The sequence below is a fragment of the Patagioenas fasciata genome, chromosome 29, assembly GCF_037038585.1.
Source record: "Patagioenas fasciata isolate bPatFas1 chromosome 29, bPatFas1.hap1, whole genome shotgun sequence".
Lineage (NCBI taxonomy): Eukaryota > Metazoa > Chordata > Aves > Columbiformes > Columbidae > Patagioenas > Patagioenas fasciata.
Window position 1 is genome coordinate 6,127,119 of NC_092548.1, and position 25,409 is coordinate 6,152,527.

General features: G+C 66.9%; 4 protein-coding genes across 7 annotated transcripts; 1 reads left to right on the top strand and 3 right to left on the bottom strand.

The window, feature by feature from the left end:
- SLC25A11 (solute carrier family 25 member 11) lies at positions 1-6,274 on the bottom strand. 3 transcript variants are annotated; one of them, XM_065861878.2, is made up of 8 exons: positions 6,049-6,274; positions 5,270-5,422; positions 4,112-4,318; positions 3,501-3,591; positions 2,509-2,599; positions 2,300-2,399; positions 2,131-2,182; positions 1-1,559 (listed from the first exon to the last, which is right to left on the bottom strand). In XM_065861878.2, the coding sequence occupies exons 1-8, from the start codon at positions 6,138-6,140 to the stop codon at positions 1,404-1,406; spliced, it is 942 nt and encodes a 313-aa protein (XP_065717950.1). In that variant the 5' UTR covers positions 6,141-6,274; the 3' UTR covers positions 1-1,403. The 3 variants fall into 3 exon arrangements, with proteins under 3 accessions (XP_065717950.1, XP_071656373.1, XP_071656372.1); XM_071800272.1 differs by lacking the exons at positions 5,270-5,422; positions 6,049-6,274 and adding an exon at positions 4,985-5,187; XM_071800271.1 differs by lacking the exons at positions 5,270-5,422; positions 6,049-6,274 and adding an exon at positions 4,901-5,187.
- A 1,102-nt stretch (positions 6,275-7,376) lies between these two features.
- On the bottom strand, positions 7,377-11,362 carry PFN1 (profilin 1). The gene is made up of 3 exons (XM_065861883.2): positions 11,071-11,362; positions 9,084-9,276; positions 7,377-7,657 (listed from the first exon to the last, which is right to left on the bottom strand). The coding sequence occupies exons 1-3, from the start codon at positions 11,200-11,202 to the stop codon at positions 7,560-7,562; spliced, it is 423 nt and encodes a 140-aa protein (XP_065717955.1). The 5' UTR covers positions 11,203-11,362; the 3' UTR covers positions 7,377-7,559.
- A 1,186-nt stretch (positions 11,363-12,548) lies between these two features.
- ENO3 (enolase 3) lies at positions 12,549-21,820 on the top strand. 2 transcript variants are annotated; one of them, XM_065861875.2, is made up of 12 exons: positions 12,549-12,774; positions 13,252-13,338; positions 13,879-13,974; positions 14,781-14,839; positions 14,912-14,981; positions 15,656-15,789; positions 16,839-17,061; positions 17,806-18,003; positions 18,785-18,986; positions 19,627-19,735; positions 21,445-21,503; positions 21,609-21,820. In XM_065861875.2, exons 2-12 carry the CDS (start codon positions 13,254-13,256, stop codon positions 21,676-21,678), a joined length of 1,305 nt encoding a protein of 434 aa, XP_065717947.1. In that variant the 5' UTR covers positions 12,549-12,774; positions 13,252-13,253; the 3' UTR covers positions 21,679-21,820. The 2 variants fall into 2 exon arrangements, with proteins under 2 accessions (XP_065717947.1, XP_071656371.1); XM_071800270.1 differs by lacking the exon at positions 12,549-12,774 and having other exon boundaries at positions 12,926-13,338.
- SPAG7 (sperm associated antigen 7) lies at positions 21,819-25,334 on the bottom strand. The gene is made up of 7 exons (XM_065861874.2): positions 25,193-25,334; positions 24,641-24,708; positions 24,463-24,551; positions 24,009-24,093; positions 23,243-23,332; positions 22,903-23,059; positions 21,819-22,129 (listed from the first exon to the last, which is right to left on the bottom strand). The coding sequence occupies exons 1-7, from the start codon at positions 25,281-25,283 to the stop codon at positions 21,954-21,956; spliced, it is 756 nt and encodes a 251-aa protein (XP_065717946.1). The 5' UTR covers positions 25,284-25,334; the 3' UTR covers positions 21,819-21,953.
- Between the last annotated feature and the right edge of the window lie 75 nt (positions 25,335-25,409).

Below are 25,409 nucleotides of genomic sequence, written 5' to 3' on the forward strand. Positions count from 1 at the left end.
TCCACATGATTCCGCTTTAATTAATCAATCAGTTACACGATAACGAGCTGTCAGTACCGAAGCCCTTTGGGAAGGGGGGGGGGGGCTCCTGCCCATGACCTTGGCCTTTGACACCCCACAGGGACCCATGGACACCCTGAGCCCCTATAGGGACAGACAGACCGAGCCCCCCATGGGGACACCCCGCAGGGACATGAGACACCTCTATAGGGACCCCCCAGCCCCTATGGATTCCATAGGGGGGTCAGGGGGTGAGGAAGAGGTGGCTGTGACCCATATACACCATATACACCCCCCAGCTCCTCTATACCCCCTATAGGGACTTGGGAACACCCTGTAGGGATGTGAGAACACCATATACACCCCCCAGCCCCTATAGATGCCACAGGGTCAGGAACACGCAGCTGTGAACCACACACGTGCCCCAGCCCCTATAGATCCATAGGCTGGGGTCAGGAACAAGTGGCTGTGACCCACATGCACCCCCAGCTCCTACAGATCCATAGGTCAGGGGTTGAGAAACAGCCCAATGTGACCCACACACACCCCACACCCCCGGCCCCTATAGATCTGTAGGTCAGGGGTTGAGGAACAGCCGAATGTAACCCACACACCCCCCTGGCCCCTATAGATCCATAGCTCAGGGGTTGAGGAACACCTGAATGTGACCCACACACGGCCTGCACCCCTGGCCCCTATAGATCGATACGTCAGGGGTTGAGGAACAGCCCAATGTGACCCACACACCCCTCCCCAGCCCCTATAGATCCATAGGTCAGGGGTTGAGGAACAGGCGAATGTGACCCACACCCTCCCCCGGCCCCTATAGATCCATAGGTCAGGGGTTGAGGAACAGGTGAACGTGACCCACACCTCCCCCGGCCCCTATAGATCCATAGGTCAGGGGTTGAGGAACAGGTGAACGTGACCCACACCTCCCCCGGCCCCTATAGATCCATAGGTCAGGGGTTGAGGAACAGGTGAACGTGACCCACCCTCCCCCCCGGCCCCTATAGATCCATAGGTCAGGGGTTGAGGAACAGGTGAACGTGACCCACCCTCCCCCCCGGCCCCTATAGATCCATAGGTCAGGGGTTGAGGAACAGGTGAACGTGACCCACCCTCCCCCCCGGCCCCTATAGATCCATAGGTCAGGGGTTGAGGAACAGGTGAACGTGACCCACCCTCCCCCCCGGCCCCTATAGATCCATAGGTCAGGGGTTGAGGAACAGGTGAACGTGACCCACCCTCCCCCCCGGCCCCTATAGATCCATAGGTCAGGGGTTGAGGAACAGGTGAACGTGACCCACCCTCCCCCCCGGCCCCTATAGATCCATAGGTCAGGGGTTGAGGAACAGGTGAACGTGACCCACCCTCCCCCCCGGCCCCTATAGATCCATAGGTCAGGGGTTGAGGAACAGGCGCCCGTAGGCGCGGTTCAGCTGCTCCAGGAAGATGAAGGTGAGCACGGTGTGCGGGCCCAGCCGCGCGTAGTACGGGGTGAAGCCCTTCCAGAGCGCGGGGAGCCCCTCCAGCCGCACCACCCGCACCAGCACCTCCTGCGGGGAAACGGGGCGTCAGGGGGACCCCGACACCTGGGGAATCCCAAAATCCCCGGGAGAACCCCAAAAACCCCAGCAGAAACCCCAAAAACCCCAGGAGAAACCCCAGGAGAAACCCCAAACCCCGGGGAGCGCCCTAAAGAGAACGGGGGCCCCTCCAGCTGCACCAGCACCTCCTGCGGGGAAAACGGGGCGTCAGGGGGACCCCGGCACCTGGGGAACCCCAAAAACCCCGGGGAACCCCCCTAAAATGGGGCTGGAACCCCCAAACCAGAGGGAACCTCAAGAAACCCCTGGGGATCCCCCCCAAATCCTGGTGAATCCCCTCAAGATAAGGGGGACACACAGGGGATTGGGATTGGGGGGGATCCCAAAATAAGGAGGGGGCCCCAAAATGGGGGGACACCCCAAAAAGGGGGGAACCCCAGAGACAGGAGTGGGGTCTGGAAACACAAAACTGGTGACGCCTCCAGGGGGAAACGGGGACCCCGAAAAATGGGGGAACCCCAAAATATTGGAGTACCCCCAAAACTGGGGACCTCCCAAAACTGGGGACCTCCAAACTCACCAGCCCGTTGCGATACTCGGGTTTCCCGTCGATCGTCCGCATGTTCTGGATGCTGCAGGGGCCAATTTTGGGGTGAAAACCGGGGATTTTCGGGGCGTCCCCCCCCGGGAAGGTGCGGGGGGGTCCCCGCTCGTTAATTAACGCCCCCCCCCCCCCGCTAATTACCCACCGTGTTTTAACGATGTCGACGGGCATGGAGGCGGCCGTGGTGACCAAGCCGCTGATCATGCTGGCGCAGAAGTGGCACAAAATGTCATCGCGGAAGTGGCCTGGGGGGGACACCCCAAAATTGAGACGGGGGTCACGGGGGGGTCACGGGGTGCTGGGGGGGGTCAGGGGGGTGTTGGGGGGTCAGGGGTTTTGGGGTCCCCCACGTACCTGTCTCCAGCAGGAACTGCTTGGACTGCGAGTAGGAGGCGAGTTGGGCGGCGTTAACCACGACGGCGCGAGCCATGGTAGGGATGCAGCCCTGGAAAGGGGGTACCCCAAAATATGAACCCCCCCCTGCACCCCAAAACGACCCAGAACCCCCCCTGCACCCCAGGGTGAGCCATGGTGGGGATGCAGCCCTGGAAAGGGGGTACCCCAAAATATGAACCCCCCTGCACCCCAAAACCAACCCAGAACCCCCCCTGACCCCAGGGTGAACCATGGTAGGGATGCAGCCCTGGAAAGGGGGTACCCGAAAATATGAACCCCCCTGCACCCCAAAACCAACCCAGAACCCCCCCTGACCCCAGGGTGAACCGTGGTAGGGATGCAGCCCTGGAAAGGGGGCACCCCAAAATATGAACCCCCCCTGCACCCCAAAACGACCCAGAACCTCCCCTGCACCCCAGGGTGAGCCATGGTGGGGACGCAGCCCTGGGAATGTGGGGTGCGGGGGGTCTCCCAAGTCTCCCTGACCCCCCCATGTGTACCCCCCAGTGTGGGGATCCCCCCCTCGCAGGTTTGGGGGATCACGGGGTCAATGGTGGGCCAGGGGGTCACAGGGAGGTCAGAGGGGGGTCAGGGTGGGTTTTGGGGTCCCCCTGTATTTGGGGTCCCCCGTACCCTCCAGAGCGTGCTGATCCCCCCATGCAGGTTTGGGGGTTCACAGGGGGATCCGGGAGTCACAGGGCGGTCATGGTGGGTTTTGGGGGTCACAGGGAGGTCAGGAGGTCACAGAGAGGTCAGTGGTCCCAGGGGTCAGGGGGCTGTACCCTCCAGAGCGTGCTGGTCCCCCCGTGCAGGTCTGGGGGTTCACAGGGGGGTCAGGGGGTCACAGGGGGTCAGGGTGGGTTTTGGGGTTCACAGGGCGGTCAGGGGGTCGCAGGGGGTCGGGGTGGGTTTTGGGGTTCACAGGGGGGTCGCAGGGCTGGGTGCCGTACCCTCCAGAGCGTGCCGATCCCCTCCTCCCGCGCCATCCGCACCAGCGCGTCCAGCACGTTCCGGTACCCGCGGCGCTGCTGGGGGGGCAGCCTGGGGCCGGGTCGGGAACAGGGGGTGGGGTCAGGACACCGCGTTGGGGTCAGAACCCCCCGTTTGGGTCAGGACACCGTGTTGGGGTCAGAACCCCCCGTTTGGGTTAACCCCCCCGTTTGGGTCAGAACACCGTGTTGGGGTCAGAACCCCCCGTTTGGGTTAACCCCCCCGTTTGGGTCAGAACACCGTGTTGGGGTCAGAACCCCCCGTTTGGGTTAACCCCCCGTTTGGGTCAGAACACCGTGTTGGGGTCAGAACCCCCCCCCCCGTTTGGGTTAACCCCCCCGTTTGGGTCAGGACACCGCGTTGGGGTCAGAACCCCCCCCCCGTTTGGGTTAACCCCCCGTTTGGGTCAGGACACCGCGTTGGGGTCAGAACCCCCCGTTTGGGTTAACCCCCCCGTTTGGGTCAGGACACCGTGTTGGGGTCAGAACCCCCCGTTTGGGTTAACCCCCCCGTTTGGGTCAGGATTTCGGGGCGTTTTGCGCGATTTCGGGTGTTTTCGCCCCGTTCTCACCGCCCGTCGGCCGTCATGCGGATCAGCGCCACCTCGGCCGGGGTCCCCACGAAGGCCCCGGCGGCCCCCGCCGTCATCCCCATGGCGGCCTTGGCCAGGAACGGGGGGGGCGTCCCGTCCGGCCCCCCCAGCCGCTCCAGCAGCACCGTGTAGATCCCCAGGCGCGTGGTGGTGTAGGTGGCCTGGCGCAGCAGCCCCGCCGACAGCCTGGGGGGAATGGGGGGTCAGACACCCCGAAAATGGGGGGAGACAGCCCAGAAATGGGGTCAGACACCCTGGAAATGGGGTCAGACACCCCGGAAATGGGGGAGACACCCCCAAAAATGGGGAGATGTGAGAAATGCCCCCAAATCCCACAGAACTGCCTCAAATCCCCGTGAAGCTGCCCCAGGGGGGTCGATGGGGTTCGGGGCTCCCGGGTTGGGCTTGGGGGGTTCAGGATTTTGGGGTACCCGGTGTATGTGCCCCGCAGCCCCTCCTTGCGCAGGATGAACCCGGGGGGTCATGGGGTTCAGTGGGGCTCAGGGGATTCTGGGGGTTCAATGGGGCTCGGGGTGTTTTGAGGTTTGGGGGGTTCAATGGGGTTCAGTGGGGGTTCAATGGGGCTCAGGGGTTGTTTTGGGGTTCAGGGGTTCAATGGGGCTCAGGAGGTTCACTGGGGGTTCAGTGGGGCTCAGGGGGTTCAGGGGTTCCCGGGTTGGGTTCAAGGGGTTCAGGAGGTTCAGTGGGGGTTTCAGGGGGTATTTTGGGGTGTTTTGGGGTGTTTTTGGGGTGTTTTGGGTCCCGTACCCGGTGTAGATGCCCCGCACCCCCTCGTTCCTCAGGATGAACCCAGGGGTCAGGGGGTGTTTTGGGGTGTTTTGGGTCCCGTACCCAGTGTAGATGCCCCGCACCCCCTCGTTCCTCAGGATGAACCCAGGGGTCAGGGGGTGTTTTGGGGTGTTTTTGGGGTGTTTTGGGTCCCATACCCGGTGTAGATGCCCCGCACCCCCTCGTTCCTCAGGATGAACCCAGGGGTCAGGGGGTGTTTTGGGGTGTTTTTGGGGTGTTTTGGGTCCCATACCCGGTGTAGATGCCCCGCACCCCCTCGTTCCTCAGGATGAACCCAGGGGTCAGGGGGTGTTTTGGGGTGTTTTTGGGGTGTTTTGGGTCCCGTACCCGGTGTAGATGCCCCGCACCCCCTCGTTCCTCAGGATGGCCGCCAGCGCGTGGAAGCTCGTGGGGAACTCGCGCGTCCGCGCCCCCTCCCCGCTCAGCTGCATCCGGTTCTTCACCAGGTCCAGCGGCTGCACGAACACCGTGGCGCCCATCCTGCACCAAAAACGGGGGAATTCACCCCAAAATCACTGTGAGACACCCCAACACCCACCCGACCCTGTGCGAACACCGTGGCGCCCATCCTGCACCAAAAACGGGGGAATTCACCCCAAAATCTCTGTGAGACACCCCAACACCCACCCAACCCTGCACGGACACCGTGGCGCCCATCCTGCACCAAAAACGGGGGAATTCACCCCAAAATCTCTGTGAGACACCCCAACACCCACCCAACCCTGCATGGACACCGTGGCGCCCATCCTGCACCAAAAACGGGGGAATTCACCCCAAAATCTCTGTGAGACACCCCAGAATCAGCCTGAGCCCCGGCCCGGTTTGGGGGCTGTTTGGGTTCAGGGTCCCGGTTTTGGGTCCCAGTTCAGGTCCCGTTTGGGGTCCTGGTTCAGGGTCCCGTTTGGGGTCCCGTCTGGGGTCCTGGTTTTGGGTCCTGGTTCAGGGTCCCGTTTGGGGTCCCGGTTCAGGGTCCCGTTTGGGGTCCCAGTTCGGGGTCCCGTTCGGGTCTCATTTGGGTCCCGATTCGGGTCCCGGTTCGGGTCCCGTTTGGGGTCCCGGTTCGGAGTCCGGTTCGGGTCCCGTTTGTGCCCCGTTCGGGGTCTCACCCGGCCAGGCCGCCGAACAGGAACTTCACGGACTTCGGGGACGTCTTGGGCCGCTCGGCCGGAGCCGCCGGAGCCGCCGGAGCCGCCGCCATCGGGAGCGGACGCGGGTCCGGGGACACACGGACCGGGGGGAACAGACGGACCGGGGGACACACGGACGGACCCGGGGGGTCCGGACCCCAAGGTGACTCGGGGCGGGACAGCGCGTGCGCCGAGCGCCTGCGCGCGGCCGGGGAGGGGCGGGGCTTCCGGTGGAGGGGGCGGGGCCTGCCCGGGAGGCGGAGCGCGGGCCAATGGGAGGAGCTGTGGGCGGGGCGGGAGGCGTGGCCCTGACAGGAGGGGGCGTATCGCAGATATTTGGGCGTGGCTTCGCGAGCAACTTGTGGGCGTGTCCCCGGCCGAGGGGGCGTGGTCCCGGCGCTGCCGGCGTCGCGCCGTTCATTGGTGGAGGGTGTTTAGGCGGGAAAGAGCAGGCGGCAGGGATTGGCTGCGCGGTGGGCGGGCTTTGCTGAGGCTCCGCCTCTCTTGTGCGACGCTCGGGTCAGTGGGTGCGGGGGAGACGAACTGGGGGTCACCGGGGGTCAGGGACCCCAGACAGAGCCGGGGCAGGCGACGGAACAGCCGCCCCATAACTGCCCCACATCCTCCCTTCCTGGCCCCCACAGCGGGGCTGGGCACTTATGGGGCCCGAACGCCTGGGTCCCCTTCCCTGCCCCACACCGCAGTTCCCGCCATGGGGCTCATCCGGCCCCTCCGCACAAGGGACCCAGGCGTCCGGGCCGTGACTCACGGCGGTGGGGGAGGGGAAGCGCCGCAGCCGCTGCCTTAAAAGGGCCGAACGAGCCGGAGCCGCTTCCGCCCCACGGCGCCACGCCCCCTCTGCCCCACAGGTGTCCCCCGGCCCCACGGCTGCCCCGTTCTGCCCCCAGCAAAGGCCCCGCCCCCACCCGCGGCTCCCGTGGGTCTGGGGGGAGGGAGCAGGGGGTGATGTGGCTGCTGCCCCACGGCGACCTCTGACCCCCGGGTGTGGTGCAGACCTTGGACCCAGGGAGGGACCCAGGCGTCCGGGAGCCGGGGACACACCCACAGACAGAACCCTGCCCCACACGTCCCGAGCAAACCCCATGGCTCTGCCCCACATCCCCCATCCCACCCCACACATCTCAACCCCACAGCTCTGATCCTGGCTCCACATCTCACCCCATATCCCAGCCCCACATTCCAACCCCACAGCAGCCCCACACATCCTCTCCCCACACCCCAGCCCCACACATCCTCTCCCCACACCCCAGCCCCACAGCAGCCCCACAGCAGCCCCACACATCCTCTCCCCACAGGCTGTTCGTTTATTTTGCTGCCGGCAGCGGGGGGGGGAGGGGCAGGTCCTGGTGGTCCCTGGAGGCTCCTGCTGGTCCCCGGGGGGTCCCCGCGGGTCCCGGTGGTCCCAGAGGGTCCTGGTGGGTCCCGGGGGGTCCCGTGGTCCCCAGTGGGTCCCAGTGGGTCCTGGTCCCTCAGTACTGGGAGCGCCGCAGGTGGGCGGCCATGTCGTAGCACTTCTTGTTGACCACGCCGCCGTGGACGCCCTCCTTGCCCATCACCAGCACGATGGCTGCGGGGGGAGGGGCTGTCAGGGTGGGGGAGGGGATGGGGTGGGGTAACCCCCTCCTTGCCCATCACCAGCACGATGGCTGCGGGGGGAGGGGCTGTCAGGGTGGGGGAGGGGTGGGGTGGGGTAACCCCCTCCTTGCCCATCACCAGCACGATGGCTGCGGGGGGGAGGGGCTGCCAGGGTGGGGGAGGGGATGGGGTGGGGGAGGGGTGGGGTGGGGTAAGCCCCTCCTTGCCCATCACCAGCACGATGGCTGCGGGGAGGGGGAGGGGCTGCCAGGGTGGGGGAGGGGCAGGGGGTCGGGGTGGGGTGACCCCCAGGGATGGACACGGGAGTTCAGGGGTGGGGGAGGGGTGGCCTCAGGTGACCCCTGGAGACACAGACAGAGGGGACCTGGGTGTGGGGGGAGGGGAACAGGGGGGATGGGGGTGCCCGGTCCCCACTTGGTGACTCTGGGTGAAGGTGCCGGGGGGGGCGGGGTCACTCTTGTTGGTGATGGAGGCCATGGTGTTGAAGGTGGGGGTCCATAGGGTGTCTATAGGGTATCTATAGGGTCTGTACTCACTCTTGTTGGTGATGGTGGCTGTGATGTTGAAGGTGGGGGTTCAGGGGCTCTATAGGGCTCTATAGGGGTCTATAGGGTCTGTACTCACTCTTGTTGGTGATGGTGGCTGTGATGTTGACGGTGGGGGTTCAGGGGCTCTATAGGGGTCCATAGGGCTCTATAGGGTCTCACTCACTCTTGTTGGTGATGGTGGCCGTGATGTTGAAGGTGGGGGTTCAGGGGCTCTATAGGGGTCCATAGGGGTCTATAGGGTCTCACTCACTCTTGTTGGTGATGGTGGCCGTGATGTTGAAGGTGGGGGTTCAGGGGCTCTATAGGGGTCCATAGGGGTCTATAGGGTCTCACTCACTCTTGTTGGTGATGGTGGCCGTGATGTTGAAGGTGGGGGTTCAGGGGCTCTATAGGGGTCCATAGGGGTCCCTAGGGTCTCACTCACTCTTGTTGGTGATGGTGGCCGTGATGTTGAAGGTGGGGGTTCAGGGGCTCTATAGGGGTCCATAGGGGTCCCTAGGGTCTCACTCACTCTTGTTGGTGATGGTGGCCGTGATGTTGAAGGTGGGGGTTCAGGGGCTCTATAGGGGTCCATAGGGCTCTATAGGGTCTCACTCACTCTTGTTGGTGATGGTGGCCGTGATGTTGAAGGTGGGGGTTCAGGGGCTCTATAGGGGTCCCTAGGGTCTCACTCACTCTTGTTGGTGATGGTGGCCGTGATGTTGAAGGTGGGGGTTCAGGGGCTCTATAGGGGTCCATAGGGGTCCCTAGGGTCTCACTCACTCTTGTTGGTGATGGTGGCCGTGATGTTGAAGGTGGGGGTTCAGGGGCTCTATAGGGGTCCATAGGGGTCCCTAGGGTCTCACTCACTCTTGTTGGTGATGGTGGCCGTGATGTTGAAGGTGGGCGCCCCGGGCGCGCTCTTGCTCCGCAGGTCCATGCTGTGCTCGCCCTCCACCAGCAGGGAGTCGCGGATCACGGAGCAGCGCAGGCCGCCCAGCGTCAGCCCCTGCACCAGCAGGGGACCCCGCTCGGGGGCCACCAGCGCCGCCACCTCCGCCGCCTGCGCACGGGCACGGGTCAGGGGTCAGGGGCAGGGGGCACGGGGTCAGGGGCAGGGGGCACGGGGTCAGGGGGCACGGGGCACAGGTCAGGGGCACGGGGTCGGGGGGCACCCCCAACCTCAACCCCAAGCAGACCCAGGGGCATGCAGGAGGAATCGCCCCCCACACACACATAGAACATGAGGGACCCAGGAGTTCAGGGGGACCCAGGCGTCCAAGGGGGGACCCAGGTGCTTGGGAGGGGACCCAGGAGTCCGGGGGTGGACTCAAGACTTCAGGAGGGACCCAAGAGTTCGGGAGGGGACCCAGGAGTCCGGGGGTGGACTCAAGACTTCAGAAGGGACCCAGGAGTTCGGGAGGGGACCCAGGAGTCCGGGGGTGGACTCAACACTTCAGGAGGGACCCAGGAGTTCGGGAGGGGACCCAGGAGTCCGGGGGTGGACTCAAGACTTCAGGAGGGACCCAAGAGTCCAGAGGGGGACCCAGGAGTTTGGGAGGGGACGCAGGGGTCTGGGGGGGGATCCAGGTGTTTGGGAGGGGACCCAGGAGGCTGGGGGGGGACTCAACACTTCAGGAGGGACCCAGGAGTCCGGGGGACACCCAGGAGTCCAAGGGGGGACCCAGGAGTCCGGGAGAGGACCCAGGCGTTCGGGGAGGGGTCCCAAGCAGGGACCCAAGTGTTCAGGAGGGACCCAGGAGTCCGGGAGAGGACCCAGGCGTTTGGGAGGGACCCAGGCGTTCGGGGAGGGACCCAGGAGTCCAGGGGAGACCCAGGAATCTGGAGAGGATCCCCCCCATGACCCCAGAAGGGACCCAGGCATCCGGGCCATAACCCCCACCCCCCCATGACTCTCCCATCTATCTTATGACCTTATAAGGGCCCCAGGCGTTCAGGGACGGGACCCAGGCGTTCGGGAGGGACCCAGGCATCCGGGGTCCCTCCCCCTCCCCCCAGCATGGGCCCCCCCACAACTTCCTCTCCCCCCTCCCACCCCGATTTCCGCGGGGGGACCCAGGCGTCCGGGGACGGGGGGAGGGGGGGGATGCGCGCGCGCCGCCCCTCCCCCACAGGAAGCCCCGGCCGCCCCTCCCCCACCGGGAAGTGGCCACATTCCGCGCATTTTTTTTTTTGGTTTTTAGGGACCCCTCCCCTCCCCCCCTTTTCAGGAGACCCAGGAGTTCGGGAGGGACCCAGGAGTTCGGGACCCCTCTTAAAAGGGGGGGGTGTGGTCAACCAGATTTTGGATGAGTGGAGGGGGAACCCTTCCCGAACTCCTGGGTCCCCCCCGAACTCCTGGGTCCCTCCCGGACTCCTGGGTCCCCCCTGAACTCCTGGGTCCCATCCGGTCACCCCCCCCGCCCCGAACTCCTGGGTCCCTCCCGGACTCCTGGGTCCCCCCTGAACTCCTGGGTCCCATCCCCTCACCCCCCCCGAACTCCTGGGTCCCTCCCGGACGCCTGGGTCCCCCCCAAACTCCTGAGTCCCTCCCGGACACCTGGGTCCCCCCCGAACTCCTGAGTCCCATCCCGTCCCCCCCTCCCGAACTCCTGGGTCCCTCCCGGAACTCCTGGGTCCCTCCCTCTCCCCAAGCGGAGGGGGGGGGGCCGGGCCACGCTGGCAACTTTCGCGTTTTTCTGCCTTTTTTGTCCCTCCGCGGTGCCCATCGCGGGGGGGGTGATGCCTCAGGCCCCGCCCTCTCCCGAACGCCCGGGTCCCCTCCGCGGAAGGCGGGAAGCGCCGTCCCCCCCGTCCCATCCCGTCCCGTCCCCCCCGTCCCGTGGGCGCCCCTCACCGTGATGTTGGCGAACGTCTTCCCCGGGGCCGCGGCCCAGACGGCGGGGGTGTCCCGGTACCCCACGATCGCGGCGTCCTGGCACGTGCCGTCCGCCAGCAGCGTCTCCACGTACGGCGCCCACCCGCTCATGGCGCCGGCGGGAACGGGAGCGCGGGGGGGCGGGGCCGGGCGGGGGGCGGGGGCGTGGCCCGGAGCAGGGGGCGGAGCCGAGGAGAAGGAGGAGGAGGAGCGGGGCGTGGCCTCCGCTGCGCGTGCGCGGGCGGGGCGGCAGCGGCGGCGCGAGGTCGGGCCGGGCAGCGGCGCGAGGCGGCGGCTTTTCATAGCGGCCCGGGGGGGCGGGGCCCGGGGGGCGGGGCCTGAGGGGGCGGGACCCGGGGGGACACGCCCCTTTCCGCCGGAGCGTGCGCCCGATAACGGCGATCGGGGGGATGGGGAGGTGGGGCGGCCCCCCCCTCTTGTCCCCCCGTTATTGTGACCCCCCCTCCCCCATATCAGGGTGTGGCCCCTTCCCCACCCCGGGCAACGGGCCGCGTGCGCCCCGAAGGGGGGCGGGAGGGGCTGGGACCCCCGCCCCGTGCAAAGAGAGCCCTCGTGCAAGGCCCCTCCCCCCCGTGCAAAGAGACCCCTCGTGCAAGGCCCCTCCCCCCCGTGCAAAGAGACCCCTCGTGCAAGGCGCCTCCCCCCCGTGCAAGGACCCCCACGCCCCGTGCAAGGCCCCTCCCCCCTCCCCCGTCTCGCGGCTTTGACTCAGCCCCGGGCGGGACTTTCCGGGACGGGGGGAGGGGCGGCGGTTTCACTTCCTGCCCGGGGCGGGGGAGGGGCCCCGCGGCCCCTTGGAGAGGGGGGAGCTCAGAAAGGACCCAGGAGTTCGGGAGGGGACCCAGGAGTGCGGGGGGGGCTCAGGGAGGACCCAGGAGTTCGGGAGAGGACTCAGGAGTTCGGGAGGGACTCAGGAAGGACCCAGGAGTTCGGCCCCTCCCCCCGCCGTTCTTTTCCGCACCCCCACCCCGCTGCATTGTGGGGGCGGGGGGCGCGACCCCCAGAACCGGTGGGGGGTTCGGGGGGTTACCAGTGCTGCCCCTCCCCCCTCCCCGGCCGAGGGACCCAGGCGTCCGGGCCCCGCCCCCCCCGGCGGGAACTTCCCCGGGAAGTGGTCAGAGCCGCCGCCCCTCCCCCCGCGTGGGGCCATCGGGCCCATCCCCCCGCCCCACGAGACCCCCCCCCCCGAGGCCCGTGGGCCGCTGCTGCTCCCGCGGAGCCGCCAGGGGGCGCTGCGAGCGCCGCCCGAAGGGGACCCAGGCGTCCGGGAGATTCCCCCCAAAGATGGAGGACCCAGGCATCCGGGAGACCCCAAGAGGGGACCCAGGCGTCCGGGCGTCTCCTGGGGACCCAGGAGTCCGGGAAGGACCCAGGAGTTCGGGGGGAGGGGGAGGGTCTCGTGTTACCGTGTCCTTTCCTCGAGACCTTTGGGGGGGCTAAAAATAACCCCGGGGGGGGGAGGGGACGCACAGGGACCATCGGCAAGTGCCACCCGGCCCGGACGCCTGGGTCCCCCGCCGTGTCCCCTCCCCCCGCCGGACGCCTGGCTCCCGAACTTGTCCCCGGTCCCTTGTGGGGGGAGGAGGGGGGGCTGGGGGGGGTTTGGGCATAAATAGCCCCTGGGGACCCTCCAGGGGGCACGACCCAGCGGAACCAGCGCAAGTGAGCAGCGCCCGGACGCCTGGGTCCCTCCCGGACGCCTGGGTCCCCTCCCGGACGCCTGGGTCCCTCCCGGACGCCTGGGTCCCCTCCCGGACGCCTGGGTCACTCCCGGACACCTGGGTTCCTCCTGGACGCCTGGGTCTCCCCCGGACGCCTGGGTCCCCTCCCGGACGCCTGGGTCCCCTTTTTGGCAGAGGGTCGTCTCCCGGATGCCTGGGTCCTCCCGGACGCCTGGGTCCCCTTAGGGGAGAGCGGGGGGTTGCCTGGGGCCAACTGAGGGTCACCCGGACGCCGGGGTCCCCTGCGGCATGGGAGGGGTCTGGGGTCACATCAGGGTCACCCGGACGCCTGGGTCCCCGTGTTGGGAAGCAGCCGGGGGGAGGGGGCTGTTCCCCGGACGCCTGGGTCCCCTGGGGGGGGGCGGGGGGGGCTCAGCCGGACGCCTGGGTCCCCCTGACCTCCGCCCCTCCCCCGCAGCCATGTCCATCCAGAAAATCGTGGCCCGGGAGATCCTGGACTCGCGGGGAAACCCCACGGTGGAGGTGGATCTGCACACGGCCAAGGGTGGGACACGGACACGGACACGGACACGGACACGGGGGGCGGGGGGACACGGGGGGACTCGGAGCTTTTAGTGGGTGTTGGGGACATTGGGGGACGTGGGGATGGGGACGTGGGGAGCACGGGGGACGTTGGGGACACGGGGGATGGGGGGGCGTGGAGGTTGTGGTGGGTGTTGGGGACATGGGGGGACACGAGAGGATGTGGGGGCCATAGGGAGAAATTGGGGGATGTGGGGGGGTGTGGGGGACATGGGGGGACACGAGGGGACATGGGGGACTGTCAGGTCCTAGGGGGACATGGGGGTCCTGAGGGGACAGAGGGGGACACGAGGGGCCATGGGGGGACAGAGGGGGACACAAGGGGCCATGGGGGGACAGAGGGGGACACGAGGGGCTGTGGGGGCCATGGGGGGACACAGGGGGACACAAGGGGCCGTGGGGGCCATGGTGGGACACAGGGGGCCATGGGGGTCCTGAGGGTCCCCGGGGGTCCCCGGGGGTCCCGGTCCCGCGCGGGGTCTCGCTCACGCCCCTCCCCCAGGCCGGTTCCGCGCCGCCGTCCCCAGCGGCGCCTCCACCGGGATCCACGAGGCCCTGGAGCTGCGGGACGGGGACAAGAGCCGGTACCTGGGCAAAGGTGGGACCGGGGCGGGACACGGGGGACACGGGGACACGGGGGACCCCGACAGCCACCCCACACCCCAACAACCACCCCACACCCCAACAGCCACCCCAACAACCACCCCAACAGCCACCCCTCACCCCAACAGCCACCCCTCACCCCAACAACCGCCCCACACCCCAACAGCCACCCCAACAACCACCCCACGAGCCCTTGGGCACAACCGGCTCCCCCCAGGACCCCCAAGACCCAACAACCCCCAATGACCCAAAGACCCCCTCAATGACCCAACTGGGTTCCTCAAGACCCCCCAAGACCCAACAACCCCTAATGACCCGATGACCCCCAAAACCCAATTGGGCCCCCCAAGACCCGAAGATTTCCCCAATGACCCAGCTGGGTCCCCCAAGACCCCCCAATGATCCAAAGATCCTCCCAATGACCCAACTGGTCCCCCCAATGACCCAAAGATTCCCCCAATGACCCAACTGGGTCCCCCAAGACCCCCCAATGACCCAAAGATCCCCCCAATGACCCAACTGGGTTCCCCAATGACCCAACTGGGTCTCCCAAGACCCAACAACCCCCGATGACCCCCAAAACCCAACTGGGCCCCCCAAGACCCCCCAATGACCCAAAGATCCCCCCAATGACCCAACTGGGTCCCCCAAGACCCCCCAATGACCCAAAGATCCTCTCAATGACCCAACTGGGTCCCCCAAGACCCCACAACCCCCCAAATCCTAAGAGCCCCCCAAGCCCATCCCCCGCTGGGGGGAGGGGGGAAGATGCCCCGAGGTCAAAGGTCGCCCCTCCCCCAGGCGTCCTCAAGGCCGTTGAGCACATCAACAAAACCATCGCCCCCGCGCTGCTGGAGAAGGTGAGTGTGGGGGAGGGGCGGGGGGCGTGGGTCTGCCCCCTGACCTCTGACCCCTGACCCGCGGCCCCATAGAAAATCAGCGTGGTGGAGCAGGAGAAGATCGACAAGCTCATGATCGACATGGACGGCACCGAGAACAAATGTGAGCCTCCCGGACGCCTGGGTCCCTTCCCAGACACCTGGGTCCTTCCCTGGACGCCTGGGTCCCCTCCCGGACGCCTGGGTCCCTCCCCAACACCTGGGTCCCTCCCAGATGCCTGGGTCCTTCCCTGGATGCCTGGGTCCCTCCCCAACACCTGGGTCCCCACTCGGACACCTGGGTCCTTCCCTGGACGCCTGGGTCCCTCCCCAACACCTGGGTCCCTCCCAGATGCCTGGGTCCTTCCCTGGATGCCTGGGTCCCTCCCCAACACCTGGGTCCCTCCCAGATGCCTGGGTCCCCTTGCGGACACCTGGGTCCTTCCCCGGATGCCTGGGTCCCTCCCCAACACCTCCCCTCCCGGACACCTGGGTCCTTCCCCGGATGCCTGGGTCCCTCCCCAACACCTGGGTCCCCACTCGGACACCTGGGTCCTTCCCTGGACGCCTGGGTCCCTCCCCAACACCTGGGTCCCCACTCGGACACCTGGGTCCTTCCCTGGACGCCTGGGTCCCTCCCCAACACCTGGGTCCCTCCCAGATGCCTGGGTCCCCTCGCGGACACCTGGGTCCTTCCCTGGATGCCTGGGTCCCTCCCCAACACCTCCCCTCCCGGACACCTGGGTCCTTCCCCGGATGCCTGGGTCCCCCTAACTCACCCCTCCCCCACCCCCGCAGCCAAGTTCGGGGCGAACGCCATCCTGGGCGTCTCGTTGGCCGTTTGCAAGGCGGGCGCGGCCGAGAAGGGGGTCCCCCTGTACCGGCACATCGCCGACCTCGCCGGCAACGCCGAGCTCATCCTGCCCGTGCCGGTACTGCCGCCGTGCTGGGGAGCGGGCTTTGGGGCATCCCATGGGGTTTTGGGTCTTTGGGGGGTGTCATTGGGAATTTGGGGGGGTCTCGGTTGGGTTTTGGGGCATGCCATGGGGTTTTGGGGGGTCTTGGTTGGGTCTTTGGGGAGCAAGTTGGGTCATTGGGGTGGTCATTGGGTCTTGGGGGGGTTGTTGGGTCTTGGGGACCCAGTTGGGTTTTGGAGCATCCCATTGGGTTTTGGGTCTTTGGGGGGTCCTGGTTGGGTTTTGGGGCATCCCATTGGGTTTGAGGGGAGCACATTTGGTCATTGGAGTAGTTATTGGGTCCTGGGGGGGTTGTTGGGTCTTGGGGTTCCAGGTGGGTGTTTGGGGACCCAGTTGAGTTTTGGGGCATCCCATTGGGTTTTGGGTCTTTGGGGGTGTCGTTGGGCCTTTGGGAGGGTCTCAGTTGGGTTTTGGGGCATCCCATTGTGTTTGGGGGGGTCTGGGTTGGGCCTTGGGGGTCTTGGTTGGGTTTTGGGGGTCTTGGTTGGGTCTTTGGGGGGCCAATTGGGTCTTTAGGAACCCAGTTGGGTTTTGGGGCATCCCATTGGGTTTGGGGGGGTCTTGGTTGGGTCTTGGGGTGGTCATTGGGTCTTGGGGGAGCAAATTGGTTCAATGGGGTGGTCATTGGGTCTTGGGGATCCAGGTGGGTCTTGAGGGACCCACTTGGGTTTTGGGGCATCTCACTGGGTTTTGGGGGGGTCTTGGCAGTCTTGGTTGGGTTTTGGGGGAGCAAGTTGGGTCATTGGGGTGGTCATTGGGTCTTGGGGGGTTGTTTAGTCTTGGGGGGCCCAGTTGGGTCATTGGGGATCCAGGTGGGTCTTTAGGAACCCAGTTGGGTTTTGGGCCATCCCATTGGGTTTGGGGTCTTTGGGGGGTCTCCGTTGGGTTTTGATGGGTTGGGTTGCGTTTTGGGGGTGTCGCTGGGTCTTTAGGGGTTCCAGTTGGATCCTGGCGGGGGGTCATTGGCTCTTGGGGGTGTCCCGAACTCCTGGGTCCCCGTCCAGGCCTTCAACGTGATCAACGGGGGCTCCCACGCGGGGAACAAGCTGGCGATGCAGGAGTTCATGGTGCTGCCGGTGGGCGCCTCCTCGTTCCGCGACGCCATGCGCATCGGCGCCGAGGTCTACCACAGCCTCAAGGGCGTCATCAAGGCCAAGTACGGCAAGGACGCCACCAACGTGGGCGACGAGGGCGGCTTCGCGCCCAACATCCTGGAGAACAACGAAGGTACCGGGCGCCTGGGTCCCTTTGGTGACGCCCCCGGACTCCTGGGTCCTTCTAGTGACACCCCCGGACGCCTGGGTCCTTCTAGTGACAGCCTCTGGACACCTGGGTCCCTTTAGTGACACCTGGCCGCCCGCCCATCCCCCGTCTTGGGTGGGGGGCTCGGGGTTGTTTCCAGCCCCTCCCCCAGCCCGGGGTCGGGTTTCGGGGTCACATCCAGATTTAGTGGTTGTGGCCGTAACTGGAGAAAGGGCAGCGGCCCCGGATGCCTGGGTCCTCTAAGCGGGGGGAGGGGGAGTGCCCGGATGCCTGGGTCCTCTAAGGGGGGGGAGGGGGAGCACCCGGACGCCTGGGTCCTCTAAGCGGGGGGAGGGGGAGCACCCGGACACCTGGGTCCACTTTGGGGGGTGGGGAAGAGGATCTTGGTGGACAGGGGGAGACGTGGGGGATGGGGGCAGGACACCAGTGAGGGGATGTAGGGCCCGGACGCCTGGGTCCCCGGGGTCTCTGTGGGCACGGGGCCGGGCGCCTGGGTCCCCGGGGTCTCTGTGGGTGCGGGGCCGGGCGCCGGGGTCCCCGGGGTCTCTGTGGGCGCGGGGCCGGGCGCCGGGGTCCCCAGGGTCTCTGTGGGCGCGGGGCCGGGCGCCGGGGTCCCCGGGGTCTCTGTGGGCGCGGGGCCGGGCGCCGGGGTCCCCGGGGTCCCTGACACGGCGGTGCCGGCCGCCGGTCGCTGACGCCCGTCCGCAGCGCTGGAGCTGCTCAAGGCCGCCATCGGGCAGGCCGGGTACCCGGACAAGGTGGTGATCGGCATGGACGTGGCGGCCTCCGAGTTCTGCCGGGACGGGAAGTACGACCTGGACTTCAAATCCCCCCCGGACCCCAAGCGCCTCATCTCGGGGGAGCAGCTGGGGCAGCTCTACCAGAGCTTCATCAAGGACTACCCGGGTATGGGGGCGATGGGGGCAACGGGGGGCAATGGAGGGCGATGGGGCAGCTCTACCAGAGCTTCATCAAGGACTACCCGGGTATGGGGGCGATGGGGGCAACGGGGGGCAATGGAGGGCGATGGGGCAGCTCTACCAGAGCTTCATCAAGGACTACCCGGGTATGGGGGCGACGGGGGCAATGGGGGTGACGGGGGCGATGGGGCAGCTCTACCAGAGCTTCATCAAGGACTACCCGGGCATGGGGGCAATGGGGGCACTGGAGGCATTGGGGGCTCTGGGGCATTGTGGGCACTGGGGCACTGGGGGCACTGGGGGCAATGGGGCACTGGGAGCACTGGGGGCACTGAGGGCGATGGAGGCAATGGGGCGGTTGTTCAGAGCTCCATCAGGGACCACCTGGGTGAGCACTGGTCTATACTGGTTTATAGTGATCCCCGCTGATCCACACGGCTCCCTGCGGTTCTGGACTGGTCCATACTGGTCTATACTGGTTTTCCCCCCGCAGTGGTGTCCATCGAGGACCCGTTTGACCAGGACAACTGGGAGGGCTGGGAGGGGCCTGGGGTGGTTCCTGCAGCTCTGTGCTGGTCCATGCTGGTCCATACTGGTCCATACTGGTCTATACTGGTTTTCCCCCCGCAGTGGTGTCCATCGAGGACCCGTTTGACCAGGACGACTGGGAGGGCTGGGAGGGGCCTGGGGTGGTTCCTGCAGCTCTGTGCTGGTCCATGCTGGTCCATACTGGTCCATACTGGTCTATACTGGTTTTCCCCCCGCAGTGGTGTCCATCGAGGACCCGTTTGACCAGGACGACTGGGAGGGCTGGCGCCGGTTCCTGTCCCAGGTGGGGATCCAGGTGGTGGGGGACGACCTGACGGTGACGAACCCCAAGCGCATCCAGCGCGCGGCCGAGCTGGGCGCCTGCAACTGCCTCCTGCTCAAGGTCAACCAGATCGGCTCCGTCACCGAGTCCATCCAGGCGTGAGTGCACAGCCCCCTGCAAACCCCGCGCCGGCCCGGAAATCCGCGTGCAAACCCGGGAGATCCCCGTGCAAACCCGGGAAATCCGCGTGCAAACCCGGGAGATCCCCGTGCAAACCCCGCGCCGGCCCGGAAATCCCCGTGCAAACCCGGGAAATCCGCGTGCAAACCGCCATGCAAAAGCTGGGAAAACCCTTGTGCAAACCCCTGTGCAAAACCGGGAAATCCGTGTGTGAACCTCGTGCAAAACCTGGGAAAAGCCTCATGCAAAACCTGTGCAAACCCCTGTGCAACCCCCGTGCAACCCCCGTGCAACCCTCGTGCAACCCTCGTGCAACCCTCGTGCAACCCCCGTGCAACCCTCGTGCAACCCCCGTTCAACCCCCGTGCAACCCCCGGGAAGGTTCGTGTGCAAAACCAGCGTGAAAAGGCGCTGGTGCAAAAACCTCTGTGGCAAAACTCCCGGCGCCACAACCCCAACATCCCCATATCCCCATGTCCCCATATCCCCATGTCCCCCCATGTCCCCCAACGTCCCCCGTATCCCCATGTCCCCCAATGTCCCCCATATCCCCATGTCCCCCATGTCCCCCATGTCCCCCAACGTCCCCCATGTCCCCGCTGTCCCCGCTGTCCCCAGGTGCAAGCTGGCGCAGAGCCACGGCTGGGGGGTGATGGTGAGCCACCGCTCGGGGGAGACCGAGGACACGTTCATCGCCGACCTGGTGGTGGGGCTGTGCACGGGCCAGGTGAGACTGTCACACACTGTCATTGTCATTGTCATTGTCACCCCCTGGTGGTGGGGCTGTGCACGGGCCAGGTGAGACTGTCACACACTGTCATTGTCATTGTCATTGTCATTGTCACCCCCTGGTGGTGGGGCTGTGCACGGGCCAGGTGAGACTGTCACACACTGTCATTGTCATTGTCATTGTCACCCCCTGGTGGTGGGGCTGTGCACGGGCCAGGTGAGACTGTCACACACTGTCATTGTCATTGTCATTGTCATTGTCACCCCCTGGTGGTGGGGCTGTGCACGGGCCAGGTGAGACTGTCACACACTGTCATTGTCATTGTCATTGTCACCCCCTGGTGGTGGGGCTGTGCACGGGCCAGGTGAGACTGTCACACACTGTCATTGTCATTGTCATTGTCATTGTCACCCCCTGGTGGTGGGGCTGTGCACGGGCCAGGTGAGACTGTCACACACTGTCATTGTCATTGTCATTGTCACCCCCTGGTGGTGGGGCTGTGCACGGGCCAGGTGAGACTGTCACACACTGTCATTGTCATTGTCATTGTCATTGTCACCCCCTGGTGGTGGGGCTGTGCACGGGCCAGGTGAGACTGTCACACACTGTCATTGTCATTGTCATTGTCACCCCCTGGTGGTGGGGCTGTGCACGGGCCAGGTGAGACTGTCACACGCTGTCATTGTCATTGTCATTGTCACCCCCTGGTGGTGGGGCTGTGCACGGGCCAGGTGAGACTGTCACACGCTGTCATTGTCATTGTCATTGTCATTGTCACCCCCTGGTGGTGGGGCTGTGCACGGGCCAGGTGAGACTGTCACACACTGTCATTGTCATTGTCATTGTCATTGTCACCCCCTGGTGGTGGGGCTGTGCACGGGCCAGGTGAGACTGTCACACACTGTCATTGTCACTGTCATTGTCATTGTCACCCCCTGGTGGTGGGGCTGTGCACGGGCCAGGTGAGACTGTCACACACTGTCATTGTCATTGTCATTGTCATTGTCACCCCCTGGTGGTGGGGCTGTGCACGGGCCAGGTGAGACTGTCACACACTGTCATTGTCATTGTCATTGTCATTGTCACCCCCTGGTGGTGGGGCTGTGCATGGGCCAGGTGAGACTGTCACACACTGTCACTGTCATTGTCATTGTCACCCCCTGGTGGTGGGGCTGTGCACGGGCCAGGTGAGACTGTCACACACTGTCACTGTCATTGTCATTGTCACCCCCTGGTGGTGGGGCTGTGCATGGGCCAGGTGAGACTGTCACACACTGTCATTGTCATTGTCATTGTCACCCCCTGGTGGTGGGGCTGTGCACGGGCCAGGTGAGACTGTCACACACTGTCACTGTCATTGTCATTGTCACCCCCTGGTGGTGGGGCTGTGCATGGGCCAGGTGAGACTGTCACACACTGTCACTGTCATTGTCATTGTCATTGTCACCCCCTGGTGGTGGGGCTGTGCACGGGCCAGGTGAGACTGTCACACACTGTCATTGTCATTGTCATTGTCATTGTCACCCCCTGGTGGTGGGGCTGTGCATGGGCCAGGTGCGACTGTCACCCATTGTCATTGTCACCCATTGTCATTGTCACCCATTGTCATTGTCACCCCCTGGTGGTGGGGCTGTGCACGGGGCAGGTGCGACTGTCACCCATTGTCACCCCTTGTCATTGTCACCCACTGTCCCCTCTGTTCCCAGATCAAGACGGGCGCCCCCTGTCGCTCCGAGCGCTTGGCCAAGTACAACCAGCTCATGAGGTGAGAGGACCCCACCTGTCCCCAAACGCCCCCCGGTGTCCCCTTGTGACCTCCCGTGACCTCCTGTGACCTCCCGTGACCTCCTGTGACCCCGTGTCCCCCCAGGATCGAGGAGGAACTTGGGGACAAGGCCAAGTTCGCCGGACGCAAATTCCGCAACCCCCGTGCCAAGTAGGACCCGCGGGGCCACCGAGACCCCCGGGGCCACCGAGACCCCCCTGGGGGCCACCGAGACCCCTCCAGGGGCCACCAACATCCCCTGGGGCCGCTGTCACCTCCGGAGCCACCATCGCCCCCCAATAAAGCTCTGGAACGTTGTCCCCGACTCGTCACTTTGTTTATGGGGGGGTGGGACAGACACACGGACATGGAGCCGGGACTTGGGGGTGTCCCCTTGTCGCCCCTCCCCCAACCCCCAGGTTAAACCCCCCGGGAGCCGCCCCTCCCCCCTCAGGCTGAGGCCTCCCTTGGCCCCTCCCCCACTCCGGGCCCCTCCCCCACTCCAGGCCCCACCCTCGCAGGCCCCTCCCCCCCGGGCCCCTCCCCCAGGCGCCGCCGCCTCTTGGCGCGCAGCTCGTCCATCGCCTCCTCGATGGAGCGTGTGTCGCGCTTGTGCGCCGCCGGAACTGGGGGGACACGGGGGTCACCGCGGACCCAGGCGTCCGGGGAGACCCCCAGAGGGGACCCAGGCGTCCGGGGAACCCCCCCAGGGGACCCAGGCGTCCGGGGAGACCCCCAGAGGGGACCCAGGCCTCCGGGGAACCCCCCCAGGGGACCCAGGCGTCCGGGGAGACCCCCAGAGGGGACCCAGGCCTCCGGGGAACCCCCCCAGGGGACCCAGGCGTCCGGGGAGACCCCCAGAGGGGACCCAGGCCTCCGGGGAACCCCCCCAGGGGACCCAGGCGTCCGGGGAGACCCCCAGAGGGGACCCAGGCCTCCGGGAAACCCCCTCAGAGGGAACCCAGGCGTCCAGTGACCCCCCCCACCCAGGGGACCCAGGTGTCCGGGGAACCCCCCCCAGGGGACCCAGGTGTCCAGGGAATCCCCCCAGGGGACCCAGGCGTCTGGCAACCCCCCCCACCCAGGGGACCCAGGGAATCCCCCCAGGGGACCCAGGCATCTGGTGACCCCCCCTCCCAGGGGACCCAGGTGCCCAGGGAACGCCCCCCCGCAGAGGACCCAGGGACTTGACAACCTCCCCCCACCTCAAAAGGGGACCCAGGCATCCGGGCATCCTCCCAGCCCCTCCCCCACTACAAGGGTCCCCACGACCCCGCCCCAAACAAGGGACCCAGGGGTCCTTGTGAACACCCCACCCCCCCGGGGACCCAGGCGTCCAGGTGCCCCAGCCCCTCCCCGCCAACAGTGGACCCAGGCATCCGGCCCCGCCCCCACTCACCGCATCCGTACGCCTTATTGGCCTCCATGGTGCGGGCGGCGGCCTTGGCGGCCTCGCAGCCAATCAGGTGCCGGTACTTGTCCTTGTAGTCAGTGGGGGGGCCGGGGGGGGCGGGGCCACGCTCGAGCTCCGCCTCCTCCTGCTGGGCTGCCAGCTCCTGGGGCGGGGTCAGAGGAACGAGCTCCACCCACAGCCTGCACAGCCCCGCCCTCCTCCCCAAGCCACACCCACTTTGTGCCAAGCCCGGCCCACTCATGTGTCCCATCACCCCCCCAGGCCCCACCCATGCAGCCCCGCCCACCAAGCCCCGCCCACCGGACCCCGCCCCGGCCACACCCACCCGCAGGCGCCGCCGCTGCTCCGCGCGGGCGGGGTCCCACTCCTCCCCCCGCCGGTAGGCGTCCAGCTCCTCGTCCGACGGCGCGAACTCCTGGGGGGTCGGACCTCGCGCTGCCCTCCCCCGCTGCCCCTCCCCCGCCCCAGGCCCCTCCCAACTGTCCCCGTTCCCATGTCCCCCCGGTTCCCCCCATATCCCCTTCTCCCCATCCCCATGTCCCCCCCTTTTTGAGCACCGTGACATTCAACTGTCCCCACCACATCCCGCTGTCCCTGCGGCCCCCCGTGTCCCCCACCCCTGTCTCACTCTGTCCCCCCATGTCCCCCCGTGTCCCCCACCCCTGTGTCTCACTCTGTCCCCCCATGTCCCCCCGTGTCCCCCACCCGTGTCTCACTCTGTCCCCCCATGTCCCCCACCCCTGTCTCACTCTGTCCCCCCATGTCCCCCCGTGTCCCCCACCCGTGTCTCACTCTGTCCCCCCATGTCCCCCCGTGTCCCCCACCCCATGTCTCACTCTGTCCCCCCATGTCCCCCACCCCTGTCTCACTCTGTCCCCCCATGTCCCCCCGTGTCCCCCACCCCTGTGTCTCACTCTGTCCCCCCATGTCCCCCCGTGTCCCCCACCCCATGTCTCACTCTGTCCCCCCATGTCCCCCACCCCTGTCTCACTCTGTCCCCCCATGTCCCCCACCCCTGTGTCTCTGTCCCCCTGTGTCTCATTCTGTCCCCCCGTGTCCCCCACCCGTGTCTGTGTCCCCCCCGTCCCCACCTTCTTGAACACCATCACGTATCGATTGTCCTCGTCGTCCCCGAAGGAAAACGACGTCAGCCCGGCCACCTCGGCCACGTCGTGCCTGGGGGGACGGGGACACCCCAATGTCCCCAGGGGGTCCCCAGTGTCCCCAGGGGGGTCCCGGACTGCTCCGTCAGGGCCCCCAGCTCCCACCTCGGGGGCTCCTGTTCTGTCCCCGGTACCGCCCAGTGGCCCCCCCTTCCCCCCCAGTGCCCCCATGTCCCCCCCAGTGCCCCATGTCCCCCCCAGTGCCCCCCAGTGCCCCGTGTCCCCCCCATTGTCCCCATGCCCCCCGTGTCCCCCTCAGTGTCCCCCCATGTCCGCCCCCAGTGCCCCGTGTCCCCCCACCCGTGTTCCCCCAGTGCCCCGTGTCCCCCCCGCCGTGTCCCCCCCGCCGTGTCCCCCCCGCCGTGTCCCCGTGTCCCCTCACAGGATGCTCCTCTCGATCTTGTTCATGGGCTGGAAGCGCCGCCGCGGTTCCCCCGGGGCCTGGATGAACTGCGACACCTCCTGCTCCATCTGGGGGGACCCAGGCGTTCGGGTGGGACCCAGGCGTCCGGGGCGGGGGGACCCAGGCGTCCGGGGACACCCCTTCCCCCCCAACTCACCCTCTTTCTGAATTCCACTTTCTGGCGCTTTTCCTGTTCCTGCAGCTTCTTCACCCGGGCGGCTTGTTCTGGGGGGAAGGGGGGGTCAGGACGCCTGGGTCCCCCCGAACTCCTGGGTCCCTTGCTGGACTCCTGGGTCCCCCCGAACTCCTGGGTCCCTTCCTGGACTCCTGGGTCCCCCCGAACTCCCGGGTCCCCCCCGGTTCCTGGGAGGTGTGGGGACCGAGGGAGCGGAGCCAGCTGAACTCCAGGTGTCCATCACCCGCCCAGGGGTGTGGCCAATGGGTCTGTGGGCGTGGCCAGAACCCCGAGCGTCCCTCAAGGTGATTTGGGGGGGTGGCCAGTGAGCGAGGGGGCGGGGCCACCCCGCGGCTCCTCTCACGCGGCGCCCGCAGGGGGCGTGGCCAAGCGTCACGGACAGCGCGGGGGGGCGGACGGAGCCGAGGGCCGGGCCGCCCCCCTCCCCCCCCTCCCCGCGGCCGCTCCCCCCTCGCTTCCCCCCGGTTCCCCCGGTCCCCCACCCCGGTCCCCCACCCCGGTCCCCCCGCTGACCCCGGGCCCGGCGCCGGGTTTCTCCGTCGGCGGCCGCGGGCGGGCGCTCCATGGAGCTGAGGATCGAGCCCAGCAGGTCCAGCTCCGCCATCTTGGCGGCGGGAGGCGGGGCTGCGGCGTCACTGGGCGGGGAGGCGCTGGGGAAGGGGCGGGGCCTCCCCTAAAGCGGCGCAGGGGTGACCCCGCTCCTTAAAGGGGCAATGCCGCGTCACGGCGG

Coding starts and splice junctions, on each gene's coding strand:
- SLC25A11 (XM_071800271.1), bottom strand. CDS start 5,172: ATGGGACCCAAAACACCCCAAAAACACCCCAAAACACCCCCTGACCCC. Junction 2,600..3,500: donor GGATCGGCACGCTCTGGAGG/GTACGGCACCCA, acceptor CCCCCTTTCCAG/GGCTGCATCCCTACCATGGC. Junction 2,183..2,299: donor GTCGACATCGTTAAAACACG/GTGGGTAATTAG, acceptor TGGCCCCTGCAG/CATCCAGAACATGCGGACGA.
- PFN1 (XM_065861883.2), bottom strand. CDS start 11,202: ATGAGCGGGTGGGCGCCGTACGTGGAGACGCTGCTGGCGGACGGCACG. Junction 9,277..11,070: donor AGACGTTCGCCAACATCACG/GTGAGGGGCGCC, acceptor GCCCGTGCGCAG/GCGGCGGAGGTGGCGGCGCT. Junction 7,658..9,083: donor GGCCACCATCACCAACAAGA/GTGAGTGAGACC, acceptor CTCCCCCCGCAG/CCATCGTGCTGGTGATGGGC.
- ENO3 (XM_071800270.1), top strand. CDS start 13,083: ATGGGAGGGGTCTGGGGTCACATCAGGGTCACCCGGACGCCTGGGTCC. Junction 17,062..17,805: donor CATCCTGGAGAACAACGAAG/GTACCGGGCGCC, acceptor GCCCGTCCGCAG/CGCTGGAGCTGCTCAAGGCC. Junction 19,736..21,444: donor TGGGGCTGTGCACGGGCCAG/GTGAGACTGTCA, acceptor CTCTGTTCCCAG/ATCAAGACGGGCGCCCCCTG.
- SPAG7 (XM_065861874.2), bottom strand. CDS start 25,283: ATGGCGGAGCTGGACCTGCTGGGCTCGATCCTCAGCTCCATGGAGCGC. Junction 23,333..24,008: donor ACGTGATGGTGTTCAAGAAG/GTGGGGACGGGG, acceptor CCGACCCCCCAG/GAGTTCGCGCCGTCGGACGA. Junction 23,060..23,242: donor AGCAGCGGCGGCGCCTGCGG/GTGGGTGTGGCC, acceptor ACCCCGCCCCAG/GAGCTGGCAGCCCAGCAGGA.